The following is a 14,397-nucleotide window of genomic DNA, read 5'->3' on the forward strand; positions in this document are numbered from 1 at the left end:
GCAATTTTAAATTCGGCCTTCGGTTTACAAAACTTTCCTGGCAACTCTAGGTTCCTTGTTTTGAGATGAGGAGACAGAGTGCATGAAACCTCAATGGCAAAACTTCACTTTGCACCATCCACACTCTTCACTCACTTTCTCCTTCCTGGTCCACGTTTTCCTCCTGAACAAACAAGTGGTTGAGCTGCAGCACTGTTCAGGCCCCTCTAGTACTATTTTCCCACAAGGTAACCTTAGATACGGTTTAGGGACACAGCTACACGTTCCAGCCAGAGGGTGGCAGCAAAGAGTCAGGAAGAGTAGTGATTCCAATGGAGATTTAAGTGCAATTTAAGTGGTTTCCCCAGATCTGGTGAATCAGAGGATTTCTGGGCGAGACCAATTAATATAATTCAATCAATTAGCATTTCCAGCAAATAGGGGGGATGGAAAGTGGAGAAAAGATGCCAGGATGTTTATCAGGTTTTTCTGTGGATGTTGTAGAACAGAGTCAAATGAAGCCAAGGCTAGCTAAACATATCAGGAGACTCAATTTAATTCCTTGATTCCACAGCAAAATATGAAGCCTTGAACTTCTTGGAAGGCAAAAAAATGTTTTCCATCTGAGGACAGGAATGGGGAAGGAAAAGAGGTAATGAAGTAAGATGGGGATGTTCTGTGGCTGATATGTCTTCTACTGAAAAGCATTTGTTGAAGTCTCCATCAAAATCCACCAAAATTTCTGCCCCCAGCAGGCACTCTGCCTTCTGCTTGCTTACTGCTCGTCTTACTTATCACTAAATTTAATGATTTAAATTTAATTTTTTATCTCCCATCTCAAACAACATTCTACACCACTGTAAGCAAAGTGTAGATAAACCAGAAAAGTTCTCACATGGGGGGGGGGGTGCCAAAGAATAGAAGGCCTAGAGATCCTGCATTCCACAAGGTCCAAACAAAGAATACTGAAGATTTACACTGAAAAGCATTTTGATGGGTGGACATCAGAACTTTCTCCTGAGATTGCCTCCTTTATCTTCATATTGTCAGTTTTTCTTAATACCCTCTCCTGGGTATTAAGCTTTCTAGCTTCTAATGGTCCTTGGTTTGCCTGTATCAGAGAGTAAAGGAAGCTACTGTGTTTTTAACTTGGTTATTTACACCCCGAAAGATCAGCTCACTGGGGATGCAATAGCTACTTGACTGAAAAATATGACTGAAGAGGTCTGAAACAGTACTGGTTTGTTTAGCTGCCCTTTCCTCCTGGTTAGGACTGGCTATGTGGACAGGGTCTGCAAAAGCATCACAAGGACTTAAGAGCTCAGCAGGACACAGCCACAAATTCCTAAAAAGTCTTGTAAAAACAGTACTCTGAGGATGCTCAACACATCTACTACTTCCTACAGTGTGATCAAAGATCAGATTGCTGGGTTGCTGTAGGAAATTTCAAGAATGAGATTCTTTTTTTTTTTTTTAACTTTTTAATTCTGTGTACAAGGAGACAAAAAAAAGCACACCTAGTTTTATATGCATTTAATAGTTTACCAATTGGTACAATAAGATTTTTAATATGCAGAAAACATGAATAAATTTTGTTTTACACAGTCTGAGCGCAACAAATCTTACTTGTAAAACACAGAGCAATATTATATACATTCCTTTACTGATTTTTTAAAAATGGTGTCAATATCTTCAGTCTGGGGAACTGTTTTCTCCAATTATAACCTTGCCATCGTTCTTATGAAATCAATGCTTGCCTTCATGTCAGTGTCAGGATCAACTTCTATTAGCTTCAAGATTTTTTTTCTAACTTATCTTCAGAATGCGCTTGGGTGTCTGAAGGATAGGCAGGACAAGAAAGCAGCTACTTACATGATACAGTGGAAAGATAAAAAGGCCAGTTCAATCCAGTCGTGACTTGTAAATCCATTTACCCCCCGCCTCCACCCCCCCAAAAAAGGTTTTCTCCCCAACAATTTTGTACACATTGGCTTCTCTACCAGGAGAGTCTTCTTTGTGTCAGCTATTTTAATTCACACACTGGACTTATATACAGCTGGACAGAAAATATGTAGCCATTTTAAGTGCCTTTTTCCTTCATTCAATTCAGCAATTAAATTTTTTTTAAGGATTATCAAGCCACCACTGTCAACAGAACAAAATTTCCTTTATTTTTTTAAATAGTTTTTAAAAAATTTATTTTTTAAAAAAACTATTTAAAGAGTGATATTACCAGGCAGTTCACATAAAATCAGAAAGAGGCAGACAGGAGAAGCAGGGACAATAAAGGAGATGGGGCTTGGTGCATCTATAGCCAAAGCTCTCAAAAACACTAGCGTGCTCCACAGCCCGGCACAACTCACTAGCGACTAGTTATTTTTAGATGAGTGCCCTAGGCACACCATTGGTCACACCACACACATACACAACAGCAGGACGGTCTTTGTCTCCTAAAGTGCAAGATGCTAAAAAAAAAAGCCGTCATTTTCCAGACTGTGTCTAAAGCACGCACTCTCTTTCTCTTTTGCACTCTCTCCAGAGTGCCTGTGAGACTTCTCCAGCACTTCACATCATTGTGGTACAGGAATGTCTGTTCTCTCAACAAGGAGAAAGAAACTGTCTGAGAATGCAATTCTACTTTTTAAAAAAATTTCTTAAATTAATAGCCAATCTGAGTAAGAAAATTGACAAAGCAGCAGTGAACCTCTAAACCTTCCAGATATTCCTCTACTTACAATCCAAGCCAGTAACCTCATCATTGTACTTATCGCAGGCAAGGCACAGGATTAGACAGCTAACAGAGAAAACATAGGAAACACAGTGAGAATGTGAATCAGCACAGTCTATAATGGAACATGGCAGGAAACCTTTGTACATCTGACTCTGGGATTGTAGATGGGATCTTTTCTCCCCCTCTGTGTTATGATTCAAACAGGGCTTAGGACATTTTGATCCAGTTTGGGACCATCCCTGAGATTCAATTTTCGCTGCTTTCAAATGGAAGAAGTTGGGAAAGGACACAGTCACAAATTACTTAAATACCAAGGTGTTACATGTTCCCAAGTACACAATTTGCTGCTTCTTCCTTTGTCCATGACAGTCATGCTATGTATGCTATAGGGAGAGAAACCCACTGGACACAGTTTATTTATTTCCTCAGAAATCAGTACCTTTTTTACCATTCAGATCTGCGAATGGCATGCATATTGTGGCTTACCCTTAAGTAATTCCCATCGCTATATTCTAAAGAATTAAAACACAGAGCTACTTTTGTTTACATTTGAAGATGTACAGACAGAGGTCAAGATGCATTTCCGTGTTATTTCTCATTCTCAAAATAGGAGAGAAAAATAGCAGCAAATCAAAACAAGTATCTTTTCCCAAAGTTTTTGTAGAAAATTCCAGTCAGAACAGTTGAGGGGGGAAAGCCATACCACCTACATTTCAGCAGGAATAGTATGAATCAAAATTGTCCTGAAAGTCATTCTCCATGATATTTAAGGAATTATCTTGAGTTTTCATTTCTGTCCTGAAAACACACATTAGTTTTCAACAATTTCCCTCCCAGAGACTTCTCTCAGGGGAAAAGAAAAGAAAAAAGGGAAAGAAAAGAAAAGAAGCTGGACTCAAATCTGCTTCTAGTCAATATACGGCCCATTCTCTGGGACTATGGGAAATTAACTTATCCTTTATCATTTTCAGTAACCTGCAGCGCAATGTTTTCCATTAAATATTTTCTTTTATAGGGGCAGTCTTAAAAGCCACATATTACACAAATGAATGAAATGCAGACAGAATAAATTTACCTCTATTAAAATGTCAGGCTGTTAGTTCATTATACTGTAAGTTTTCAAGTGGACTGCTAAGAGACCTCATTTAGCTAAGCCAAGGGGTTACTACCTACAACAGAATTTGTAAACAAAAGCAGTCAGATTAAAATTCTCTTAAATATATCGGTCAAAAAAAGTAATCTTTCTGGGATATACAATTAGAACATTTTCTACAATGAGATGGCCACATAAGGAATAATCAACTTCTCTATCCAGCTGGATGGGATTTTTCTTTTGCTGGAAGAACAGATTTTCTAGAACCAGTCTACTGAAGAAGCTTCTGGATCAAAACTGTTTCCTCCAGAGTACTGCACTCCTCCAGGACAAAGCTTATTCTACCTATGTGTTTTAGTATTTCAAAGAACCAAGATGCAATACATGGAGGGCACATGTACGTAGGGAGTGATAGATGAACACTGTAGACAATCATGTCTATATGCTCTAGATATAGATACATCTCTGCCAGAGGACAAGACAGTGTTTGAATGCAAGCTCTGTTAAACCCTGTTTTGTTTTTAAGACCCTAAATGAAACAGTGTCAAGCAGATGTTAAGATAACAGAGATGATCCCCCATATTCTTCCCACTTCCTGCAGAACGGGAAAAAACCACCTTTCCAATAGCTCTCTGTCCTTATGTAGTGTGCACTGCACATCCCTAAGAAAACATCAAAAGTGAACTGTACTATGATATATTCTCAATGGGAAGATTAAGTTCTACTTGGAAATCACATCACTAACATATTCTAACAGGACATAGGGGACAACTGGAAAGACGTCTAATGTGGAAAAGAGAAGCTTAAAGTGTTACAGTGTTGTTTTTAAAACCTGTTTACAAAAATTCAAGAACCAAATAAAATAAATGGTTGATCATATTAGCTGCTGAGATTTTTCTTCTTATTTGAGGTTTACAGTCATTTTCGTATACAAATATACCACTAGTCTTTGCTTGATCGGCTACCAAAACAAATGTATCCTATTGTTTTGGCAAAAGTGTCATGACAAAAATTCTAAGGTTTTATCCCCATTAATTACATAGAAGGTTCAGAAGATTTTGAATTGCAGCCTTATTATCTAGCATCCTTAGAGAAGATTTATTAAGCACACTTAAGTGATGTTACATAGATACACATTTCTGAAAGAGCCCTAACAACAACCATTTTTTTTTTCCCCAAATGAGGTCACCAACCCAGGCACCAACAGACAGCAGAAAGAAAAACAGGAATTAATAACCCGACATAGAATGACACCATCAACTCTTCAGTTTAGTGCCCTAGTTCAATTTATCCAACTTCTGCCCTCTTAGGCCTGGTGTGACCAATGCCAGCCCAGGTTTTTAACCCTATGGTACTTCTAGACAACGTATGTAAATTTACAGTATACAATTTGGATTCACCATGCATGAATACTTTGTGTGTAACATTTAATAAGCTCAATCTACATCCAGAATAATTTACATGAAAGGACAATATTTATTTAAACAGAGCTCAATGGGGGTAACCATGGTATCTGAGTGCATCCAGGAAAGGGAGGGGGAGTCATCAAATGTGAATCAATCAACGGCACTCCCACACTTTTACTGTTTGATCTACACTTCCAGTAACCACGTATGGTGCCGTCTTGTGGAAATCTGCAAAAAAAAAAAACCAAACAAACAAAAAAAAAGGCAAAAAAAAAAGAGAAAAGAAAGAAAAGACTCATTTGAAACTCAATTTGAGTTCAATACAATTCCAATGAGCTACAAAACAGATAGGTTAATTACCAGGCCAAGGAGTGCCCAAAACCTCATAAGGAATAAACAAAAGACAAAGGAACAGACAACAACAGCTCAAGAAAAATCATTCCTTCTTAGACAATGGTGCCAGACATGCTAGCTCATCTTGCTTGGGGAATCTACTACCTCAATTTATGCCTTAAAAAGAAGAAAACTCAGCAGCTATTAAAAAAAAAAATTTATCTCCCCCAGAGTACACCACCATTATAAACTATAAGGCAAACGTGCCAGTTGGAATTTCCTCCCGGAATTCTACAGGAAGGAGGAGAGACTTTTGAAATGTTTTCCTTAGTCAGGACACTTCACCACCCCCACATACAAATGTACAACTGAAAAGAAAAGAACTCTATTATTGTGCCCCAAATGAAAGTTAAAGATAACCAGAGAATCTTGTCAGCTGCCCAAAAGAGGGAAACAAGGGTGCTAAATAAAAGCTCAAACTTCATCTTAATTCATACCAAATGAATCCAGCCATGAACTAGATCCTACACTAATTAAAGGATCAACTCCAGAACTTGGGCATTAACGTTTTAGTTATGGTTAGGAGGCTAAGTAGGCATTATACCAGTGAGAGATATGTTAAGCAAAGGAAAAACAGCAGTCAAAGAAAAAATTTTTTACAAAATTCCATCTGCTGGCTTTCTTCTCTAACCCCACCTCAGGGTAAAAGACTCAGATAACTTTATAATTTTATAACTCAAATAACATATAACTTTAGCTCTCTGTAGGGCACTCCCCAAAATAACAGCTCAAAAAGTCAAGCAGTCCTAGTACATACCCAAGGAGGTAACAAAGTGTTCATGCGCGTTGAGGGTCTTCATGCATCGTTTGTTCTTATAGTCCCACACACGTAGGGTCTTGTCATCAGCACAACTCAAAATAAACTTTCCCCCAGAATGGAAGAGAACTCCACGTACCCAATTATCATGGCCCACCTTAAAAAACAGAAAAGCAATCTAAGTACTCGGGTCTCTGTAGAAAAATGAGCAGTAACAAATAGATCACAGTCTAACAGATTTCAGGCTGGAAGAGATTTTGCAGTTATTTAGTCTAACTCAATTACTTTACAGATGAAGAAACAGAGGCCCCAAAAAGACAACAGACATGTTCAAGGTCACAAGGGTGGCAAGGTTCAGCTCTGAACCCAGATCCTCTGATTCTAAATGCAGGAGTCTTCCCATTGTGCCATACAGCCTCCATGGCTAACACGTGCCTTGCCTGGGAACAAAGCACCTGCTTTAATGGCTGTGACCTACTTCCTATCTACCAGAGGAAGGAAGGAAATTATAGGAAAATAAGTTTATCCTAGTTGTCTCAGGCAGACCTTCAGAACCAGCATCAACCACTGAGTCATACATTCATCAAATCTGTGAAGGGGCCTTGGGCCATCTAATTCAACTCCTACATAAAATGTGAAGCAAGAATACTCTATAATGTCACTGACAGAGAAGATGATTTGTGTACGAAAACAAAAGGATGGAGAGCATAACACTTCCTGCTTTGAAATTTGTAGGCTCAAGTATTATGTTTGTTCTAGGTAGCAGAAAAATCCCCTTAACACACAAATTACAACTGATCTAGCACCAGTAGTGATAGGCTCGAGAGTAATTTCCTGATTATTTGACAACACTTTCACATGAATATTCAGAAAACACATGCTGATATGTGATCTTATTAAAATCATCCTCCCACACACACACATCCACATTACAGAAAAGGTTACCAGTGTTCTAGATTAACTTGCTCACAAATTCATTCAGTATTCATTCCTGTAGCCAGACATAGAACTTAGTAAGAGGGTCATCCATATTTCCTTTTCATAATGAAACAGATATTTCTGTATTAAAAACGAAAACTCCCAGGACATCCAAATGAGATTATTAACTTCAGAATGCTAAAATAAATCTCAGGAAGCTGGTGTCACACGAATAAATAAGTGAATGTGACCAAATAAAAGCTTCACATCCAAATGAAACACTATGTGAATTTAAAAAACCAGCAGGCTACAGTCTTAAACAGAAGCAAACTCTGTTTCAGTAAGAAATTTCTCAGTCTTGTTCTCCTCCACGAGGAGAGCTACCCAAACAGTGATCTAGTGATCTGGAATCCCTGTGATCCCTGTGACACAGGCATCACTATGTTACAAAATCTCAATGATTTTGTTGAGATTTTCAAAAAAATGATTCTTGTTTCCCTTTGAAGGATATTGTTTTGCAGAGCTTCTTTATACAACATAGCCATTTGCACAGACAAGATTCCTAACACAGTAACAGCCAAATGTAAAGGAAAAACATAACCTTTCAGTCATTACTAAACTGCTTTGGGGGTGGGGGGGGGGTAAGGGAAAGGAAGGAGGAAGAAGAGAGTGGCCTCAGATTTAATGGATTACAAGCAGCTCAAGCCCCAAAGCCATAAGTGGCAAAGGTTAAGAAAATGAACAAAGACAAAAGAACTTACAAGGGTCATAAGGCACATGCCAGTGATAACGTCCCACATCTTAATAGTCTTGTCTCTGGATCCAGACAGCAAGATCGGCCCAGGTTTGCTACTTTTTTTAGTCTACAGAGACAATATTTCAAAATTAGACTTCCCATGCAAGAAAAAAAAAATCACGTGAAAGCTTTCTAGAGTTTCCCATTTAGCAATGACCTATATTTCTAATTCAATGAAGCAGAAATTTGGTTTTAACCACACATACAAACACAGCTAACAAAAGCAGGTAACTGAAGTTGTTTTTGAAAGTAAACAAGAACTGGAAGCATAAGAATTAGTTGGAAATTAGCTGGATACAATACTCTCTGTCTCACACATCAGACCAAGATCTTCTTGAAGAATCATCACCATCATTATCAGCTAGCATTTATATGTGCCAACCACACTGCTAAATGCTTTCCAAACATTATCTCATCTGATCCTCACCAACAACCCTGGGAGGTAGGTGCTGTTATTATCCCCATTTTACAGATGAGGAAACTGAGGCAAACAGAAGTTAAATGACTTGATCAGGGTCACATAGCTAGTAAGTGTCTGAGGTGTGACCTTCTTGACTCCAGGCCCAGTGTACCACTTCACTACCTTCAGTAAGTAAAAACTACACATAACCAGTTAAGCCCCAGTTATCTAACTTAATTAAGAAGCTCATCAGATTTAGAGAGGAGGATCATGGAGGTCACTGAGTTCAACTCCCTTACTTTTCAGCTGAGGAAACGGAGGCTCAGCAGATTCAGGAACTTGTCCAAGTGTGACACATAGCTAATAAGTGTCTTAAGCAGGCCTCATACCCAGATAACTCCCAAGTCCAGTGCACTCCCTACTACCACTAGTACTCAGCCTTTTCATTTGTATAATGCTTAACAGTGTCCAAATATAGTTAACAATTCATAGCGGAATGTGATCTTGGAGACCCCATCCAGTACAACCCCATCAAGTGGACATTCTGTATGGTGACAGAGAACTAATAACCATAGGAGGCAGTAGTTCATTCCTGTTCTAAATGTTAGAAACCTCTTACAGTGAGTTTTTAAAAAATCTACCTGTCACTTCTATCAACTCTTCTACCTAGTTTTGTCAAAACTCTTAAAATGAGTGATCCAAAATTCAGTGATATAGATACTATACTATTACTTCCTTTGTTTCTGGAAATTTTTTTTGGGGGAGAGGAACTGTTCCCTGTGATATCATTGGGGTAGGGGATTCCCAGTGAAGAGATTCCTTCTGCAACATTATGGAAATCACACTTGTATTAACGCAGTTATTTGTTTCAGGGCAGTCGTACCATACTTGCTGTCAGCTAAAATAAAATCCCTTCTTTAGGATATTAACTGTAGGCTAGTCAAGGGTCACCCATTCTCTACCTGGGCAACTGACTGTGTGAACCTGTGGGCAAGACTATCTTGATCCTATCCCATTATGTCCTGCTACCTTTCTGTCACAATCCTTTTAGAGCCTCATTCTTTATCCCAATTCTATTCCTTCCAGCTGAGTCTTCAGTCACAAAGTAGGTAAGCACTGTTCACATTTAAGACTTCATCAGAAGCTTCACTAAAATGATGAATGGAAAGAGGGCTGAGGGAAGGCGTGGCTCACATCTATTCATCGTGTCACATTTGGAGGAGGATCTAACTTTGATCAGTTCTGCCTCCATCCAATGGTCTCAGATATTTGTTCTTCCACAATCCTGTGTGGTAAGAGTAAATGTAAAAGCTATATATTCATTATGAAGACTCTTTAATCTGGCCTTTATACAAAGGAATGTTGCTGGTTTTCAACCAACCAGTAAGGTTAATGCTAATTACCCTCAGTCACTACTAATTAGACTACCTCAAGAAAGAAGTAAAGAGAATTTTCCAGGGAAATTAGCTGGCCAATAGGGATTATTTAACATTTTGATTTTCATCAAAACAAATGAGTATTTTCTTTGCTGGAACACATTAAAGGTAAATTTATAAGTGAATCTGTTGCCAATTAGCAGTCAAGATTTTAGTGAGGAAATTTAATAATTTAAAAGCAAACGACTTTTAAAATGCTTACTGAAAAAATGTCTTGATACTATAGAAACCCATTATTTCTAATCAATAATATGGTGATAACAGCTGGTTACCTGTGATTTCAGTGATTTAAGGAACTCTCAGGTGAGGAAAGTCCCTCCACCAAGGCAGGCTGGCACCTTCTCTGCATGTCCTATCACTTAAAGATTGATCGACTTGCCAGGGTCACACAGTCAGCCAGTGTCAAAGACTTGAACCCAAGTCTTTCTGACTCGGAGGCCAACTCTCTAGCCACTTCACCATGTTGCCCCTTAGATCTTCTAATCAATACAATCACAACTGGGGATAAAATGTCTTCTTAAAATATATGAACCTGGACTTACTTCTGAAAGACCAAAAACAGCTCCAGAAATTTACAAATAAAAATTGCTTCAATTTTAAAGCTATGCGACAAGTTTCTTTTTCAAACGGCTTCCTTTAATGAAGGCTCAATAGGATGCAGACATCTCACTCTATGTCATGTTGACCACAACATTCAGGATTCAGTTTCTATCTACGAACTCCATGTCACAACAGGGTTACATGAAACCAGGGATGTGCCAACAGCATGGACACTCACTAGTTTACACAAACATCTACACACCCAGAACGGGTTGGGGGCAGCCAGGGAACAATCATAGGACAACACAAACAACATGGTGTACCTCAGATCCTGTAGCTTCAGAGATAGAGGAATAAGAGCTTTCTGGGGCCCAGGAAATGCACTCGACCACATGCTCGTGTTCTCGGAGCTCAGCTTTGCATTCCTTTGTGGCTACTACCCATACACGTACTGTCTGGTCGTTAGAACAGCTGGCAATTAAGGTGCCATCTTGATTTGGCCGCACCATGCGTACCCATTCTCTGTGTCCTGTGAAAGTCTTCACACAGTAGCTATAAAAAAAATCCAAGTCATATTGTAATGAACACAGCACAGTTTTAAATGACACAAAGTCACTGAGGCTACTGCTTATGGCAGAGCTCCAAGTCAGGGAGATCACATACAAATACAGGGAAGAGGAAAGTCAATTTATTCACAAAGGAAGGAAGCTACAATGACCGGACACTTGTGAGGAAGATTATGGAAGACAATTGACAAAATATATCTACAGGGGATACCTAAAACATACTTGAGGGGGAAGAGATCAAGGAAAGAAGCTCTGTAAAGCAAGCATAACAGGCCAAATCAAACAAATCCTAACTCAGCTGGGAGGGGAGAAAGCAAATACTATGTCAGGAGTGAAAACATGGGCTAATGTCTTATGAAAGAATAGTTATTCTGAACAAAAGACGAAGAAATTCAGTCTGACAAAGGAGGAGCAGTTTTGTGAACATGAAGATCTCCTCAAATAGACCTCAAAGAACATAAGCTAAGACACATTACTTGAGTTCTTCAAGTCTCTCTTTCAAGACTGCCCTTAATCTTCCAAAAATCCCACCCCAGCACACATACCTTAAAAACTGTTTTTTAAGGTTAATAACTCTTACTTAAAGTACACAATCTTATCAGGCATGGTAACTACATTGGGTTACGGTTGAAATCTTTAACAGTAAGTCCAACAAGCATTTATTAAGTGCTAACTATATGTCAAATACTATGCTGCCACACACTGAACAAACTATTCCTTATCACTGACTGTGTTTTGTTTTGTTTTTTTCAACTACATTCACTCACCCAGTTTGCACTTCCCACATTTTTATAGTTTTGTCCCTGGAGGCAGATACTATATGATCTCCATTAGGCATGATGGCTACTGAAGAGACATTGTGATCATGTCCTGAAACACACAAATGGGAAACTTCAGTAACGTCCCACCAGTGGTACATAAAAGTCCACATTATTCCACTGGGACACGAATTCCAGAGAATTCAAATAACATGATTACATACCTGAAGTTAAATAAGCCTGGAATGACAAATCTTTTCACACAAAAGAAATGATGATGCCACTAAACAGCAAGCTTTCCTGACACATTTAAAATGGACTTTTAGGAACATGTCTCATCATCAAGAAACACTGAGTATCTATAAACCTCTACTGTCTGAATGGTCACCAGTAAACATTAGAAACAAGAAAACCAATTAGTTTTAAGATGCAAATTTCCACAGATGGGCAGGGAAAGGGATGCACGCGCGCGCACGTGTGTGTGTGTGTGTGTGTGTGTGTGTGTGTGTGTGTGTGTGTGTGTGTGTGTGTGTGTGTAGTTCTGTAAAAAAAGATATATTTTAGTTTAATGGTGATGAAAAATTGTATTCACTTCTGTATAGCTTTCAATAGACCACACTGCTGAATCAGTTATCCCATTCCTAGTTGTGGGGCAAGCCCTGGACATCCTACAGAAACAGAGCATTTTCATTTCTTTCAAGGAACGCTCAAAAGATGAAGAATAGCTTTCCCCTGCAAGTTGGAAGGTAAAATGGTCAACTTTTCACAATAGTCCATACTCTAACCAAACCCGATATGAAAATTTCAATGTATCACTCCACAAAAGGATTTACCATAGAATTATCTTCGATAGAAAAATTTTCCACAAACTTTATTTACAAAATTTGATGGCACAGACCTGAAGATATTCTAGTCAAGGCCCAGAGTATATTTAGGACTGCGCAGAGATGGAAAATCCAGTTTTCAGCTTTAACTCTATGCTTACTCATGTGAGGCTTCAATTTCTTTTTCCATTTTGTTGTTGGTTTTTTAAAAAAGAAACTTCATTAAAAAAAAAAGAAGAAGAAGAAAAGGGCAGCTATGTGGCTGGATAGAGAACCAGCCCTGGAGTCAGGAGTTCAAATCCAGCCTGAGACATTTAACACTTATTAGCTATCTGACCTGGGGCAAGTCACTTAAACCCACTAGCAAAAAAAAAAAAAAGAAAAGAAAAGAAAAGAAACTCCATCACCATATTAGCGTATGGGTGTTTAGTCGTCCTTGGAAATATTTTAAGTCGAAAATGTCTTTTTAAAAAATAGAAAAGGCTAATAGTGTAAAATTCCAATATAGGCATCTTTTAAATAACTGTTAGTTTATCACATAGAAGATCTGTTATATTCACCCACAAACACTCCAACCCCACCCTGCCAATGTGGATAATCAAAAGATGACTTTTGTCAGCTTTGGTACTTGTAATTATAATCTGATGTCAAAACAACTAATTATAATTCAATCATGATCAAAATACAAACTACACACTCATGAGAAGGTTTAAGAAAAGCCTGTGTGTGTGTGCGCTCTGTGTTTCTCTTATGGGTTCTCTCTGGGTCAAATTTTGGATGTTCCCTGCTCCCCCCCTGCCCCAAGTCATTTACAGCTCACTGATGAAATCTGTCTCCTCTATACCTTACCATGCATGGTTCTGATGCACTCAAAGCCCTGGAAATCCCATAGTTTAATGGTCATATCAGCAGAACAGGAAGCCAAAAGCTTGCCGCTGTGGTCAAAGGAAATGTCCTGCACAGAGTCTGTGTGTCCCTTAAGGGTTCGTTCAAAATCTCCAGTTTCATAATCCCACACCTGCCAATGAACAGAAGATTGGTTAACACCAGCTGATGACTCCTCACACTCTCTAGTCTTACATTTGCACTCAGCAGGCCAGTCGGACACCTTATTGAATAATTAATTGAACAAATGACAAAGGATGCCTGTTCTAGAAAATCATAGGGTGAGAGAAAAAAATAAATGTTATAGCATCGAAAGTCTAAACTACCCTTTGATTTGTGATCTTACAATGACCACATACATGTATAAAAATATTTATAGATAATACTCCCTTTGTAAAGCACCAATTTTAGAGGTCAGCAATTATCTGACCAAACATTATCAAAATGAAGAAACTGTTCCCACATTTCTTAAAGTAACTTCTCTAAAAGAACATGAAATAGATAGCCAAGATCTTACTACACCTAGCACTCGATGTATATATCCTGATAGGTGGTCAAAGTCTTAGATAAATTGCCAGATTCAAGTTAAACCTTCAAGCACTGCCCATTGTTATCCTCCCTTATGTTAAGCAGCTCTAATATATAGTTCTTCCCCATGATCAAGGACATCTGTATTAAACTGTATATAAATCAGTCTTAGGAAACTGAAGAATTGAAATAAGTTTTTTAAAAAATGCATCTTTAACAAAACTAATTGCTTCTGGCAAAGACATTGCTCCAGTTCAGACACTTCATAAAACTCAGTCACTTCTGTGCAAAACATTCATCCTTTGCTAGCTACCAATTAATATTTAACAACCACTCAATTTTCACCTCTTCAATTAGATTAGAGCTTTATTATCACAAAATCACATA

General features: G+C 38.4%; 1 protein-coding gene across 3 annotated transcripts in view; it reads right to left on the reverse strand.

Annotated features, from left to right (window-relative positions):
- Positions 1–1,497: 1,497 nt before the first annotated feature.
- The window catches only part of PAFAH1B1 (platelet activating factor acetylhydrolase 1b regulatory subunit 1), a 75,379-nt gene continuing 62,479 nt past the window's right edge, over positions 1,498–14,397 (reverse strand). For all 3 annotated transcript variants that reach the window (XM_021006940.2, XM_021006939.2, XM_021006941.2), the window contains 6 exons: positions 13,447–13,615; positions 11,783–11,885; positions 10,773–11,001; positions 8,039–8,140; positions 6,360–6,516; positions 1,498–5,437 (listed from right to left, as the gene is read on the reverse strand). In XM_021006940.2, the coding sequence (XP_020862599.1) occupies positions 5,364–5,437; positions 6,360–6,516; positions 8,039–8,140; positions 10,773–11,001; positions 11,783–11,885; positions 13,447–13,615 (834 nt within the window). In that variant the 3' untranslated portion in view covers positions 1,498–5,363. The remainder of the gene's footprint in view (positions 5,438–6,359; positions 6,517–8,038; positions 8,141–10,772; positions 11,002–11,782; positions 11,886–13,446; positions 13,616–14,397) is intronic.

This window comes from Phascolarctos cinereus, unplaced genomic scaffold (genome assembly GCF_003287225.1).
Source record: "Phascolarctos cinereus isolate Bilbo 61053 unplaced genomic scaffold, phaCin_HiC Scaffold_5;HRSCAF=322, whole genome shotgun sequence".
In the NCBI taxonomy this organism is placed as follows: domain Eukaryota; kingdom Metazoa; phylum Chordata; class Mammalia; order Diprotodontia; family Phascolarctidae; genus Phascolarctos; species Phascolarctos cinereus.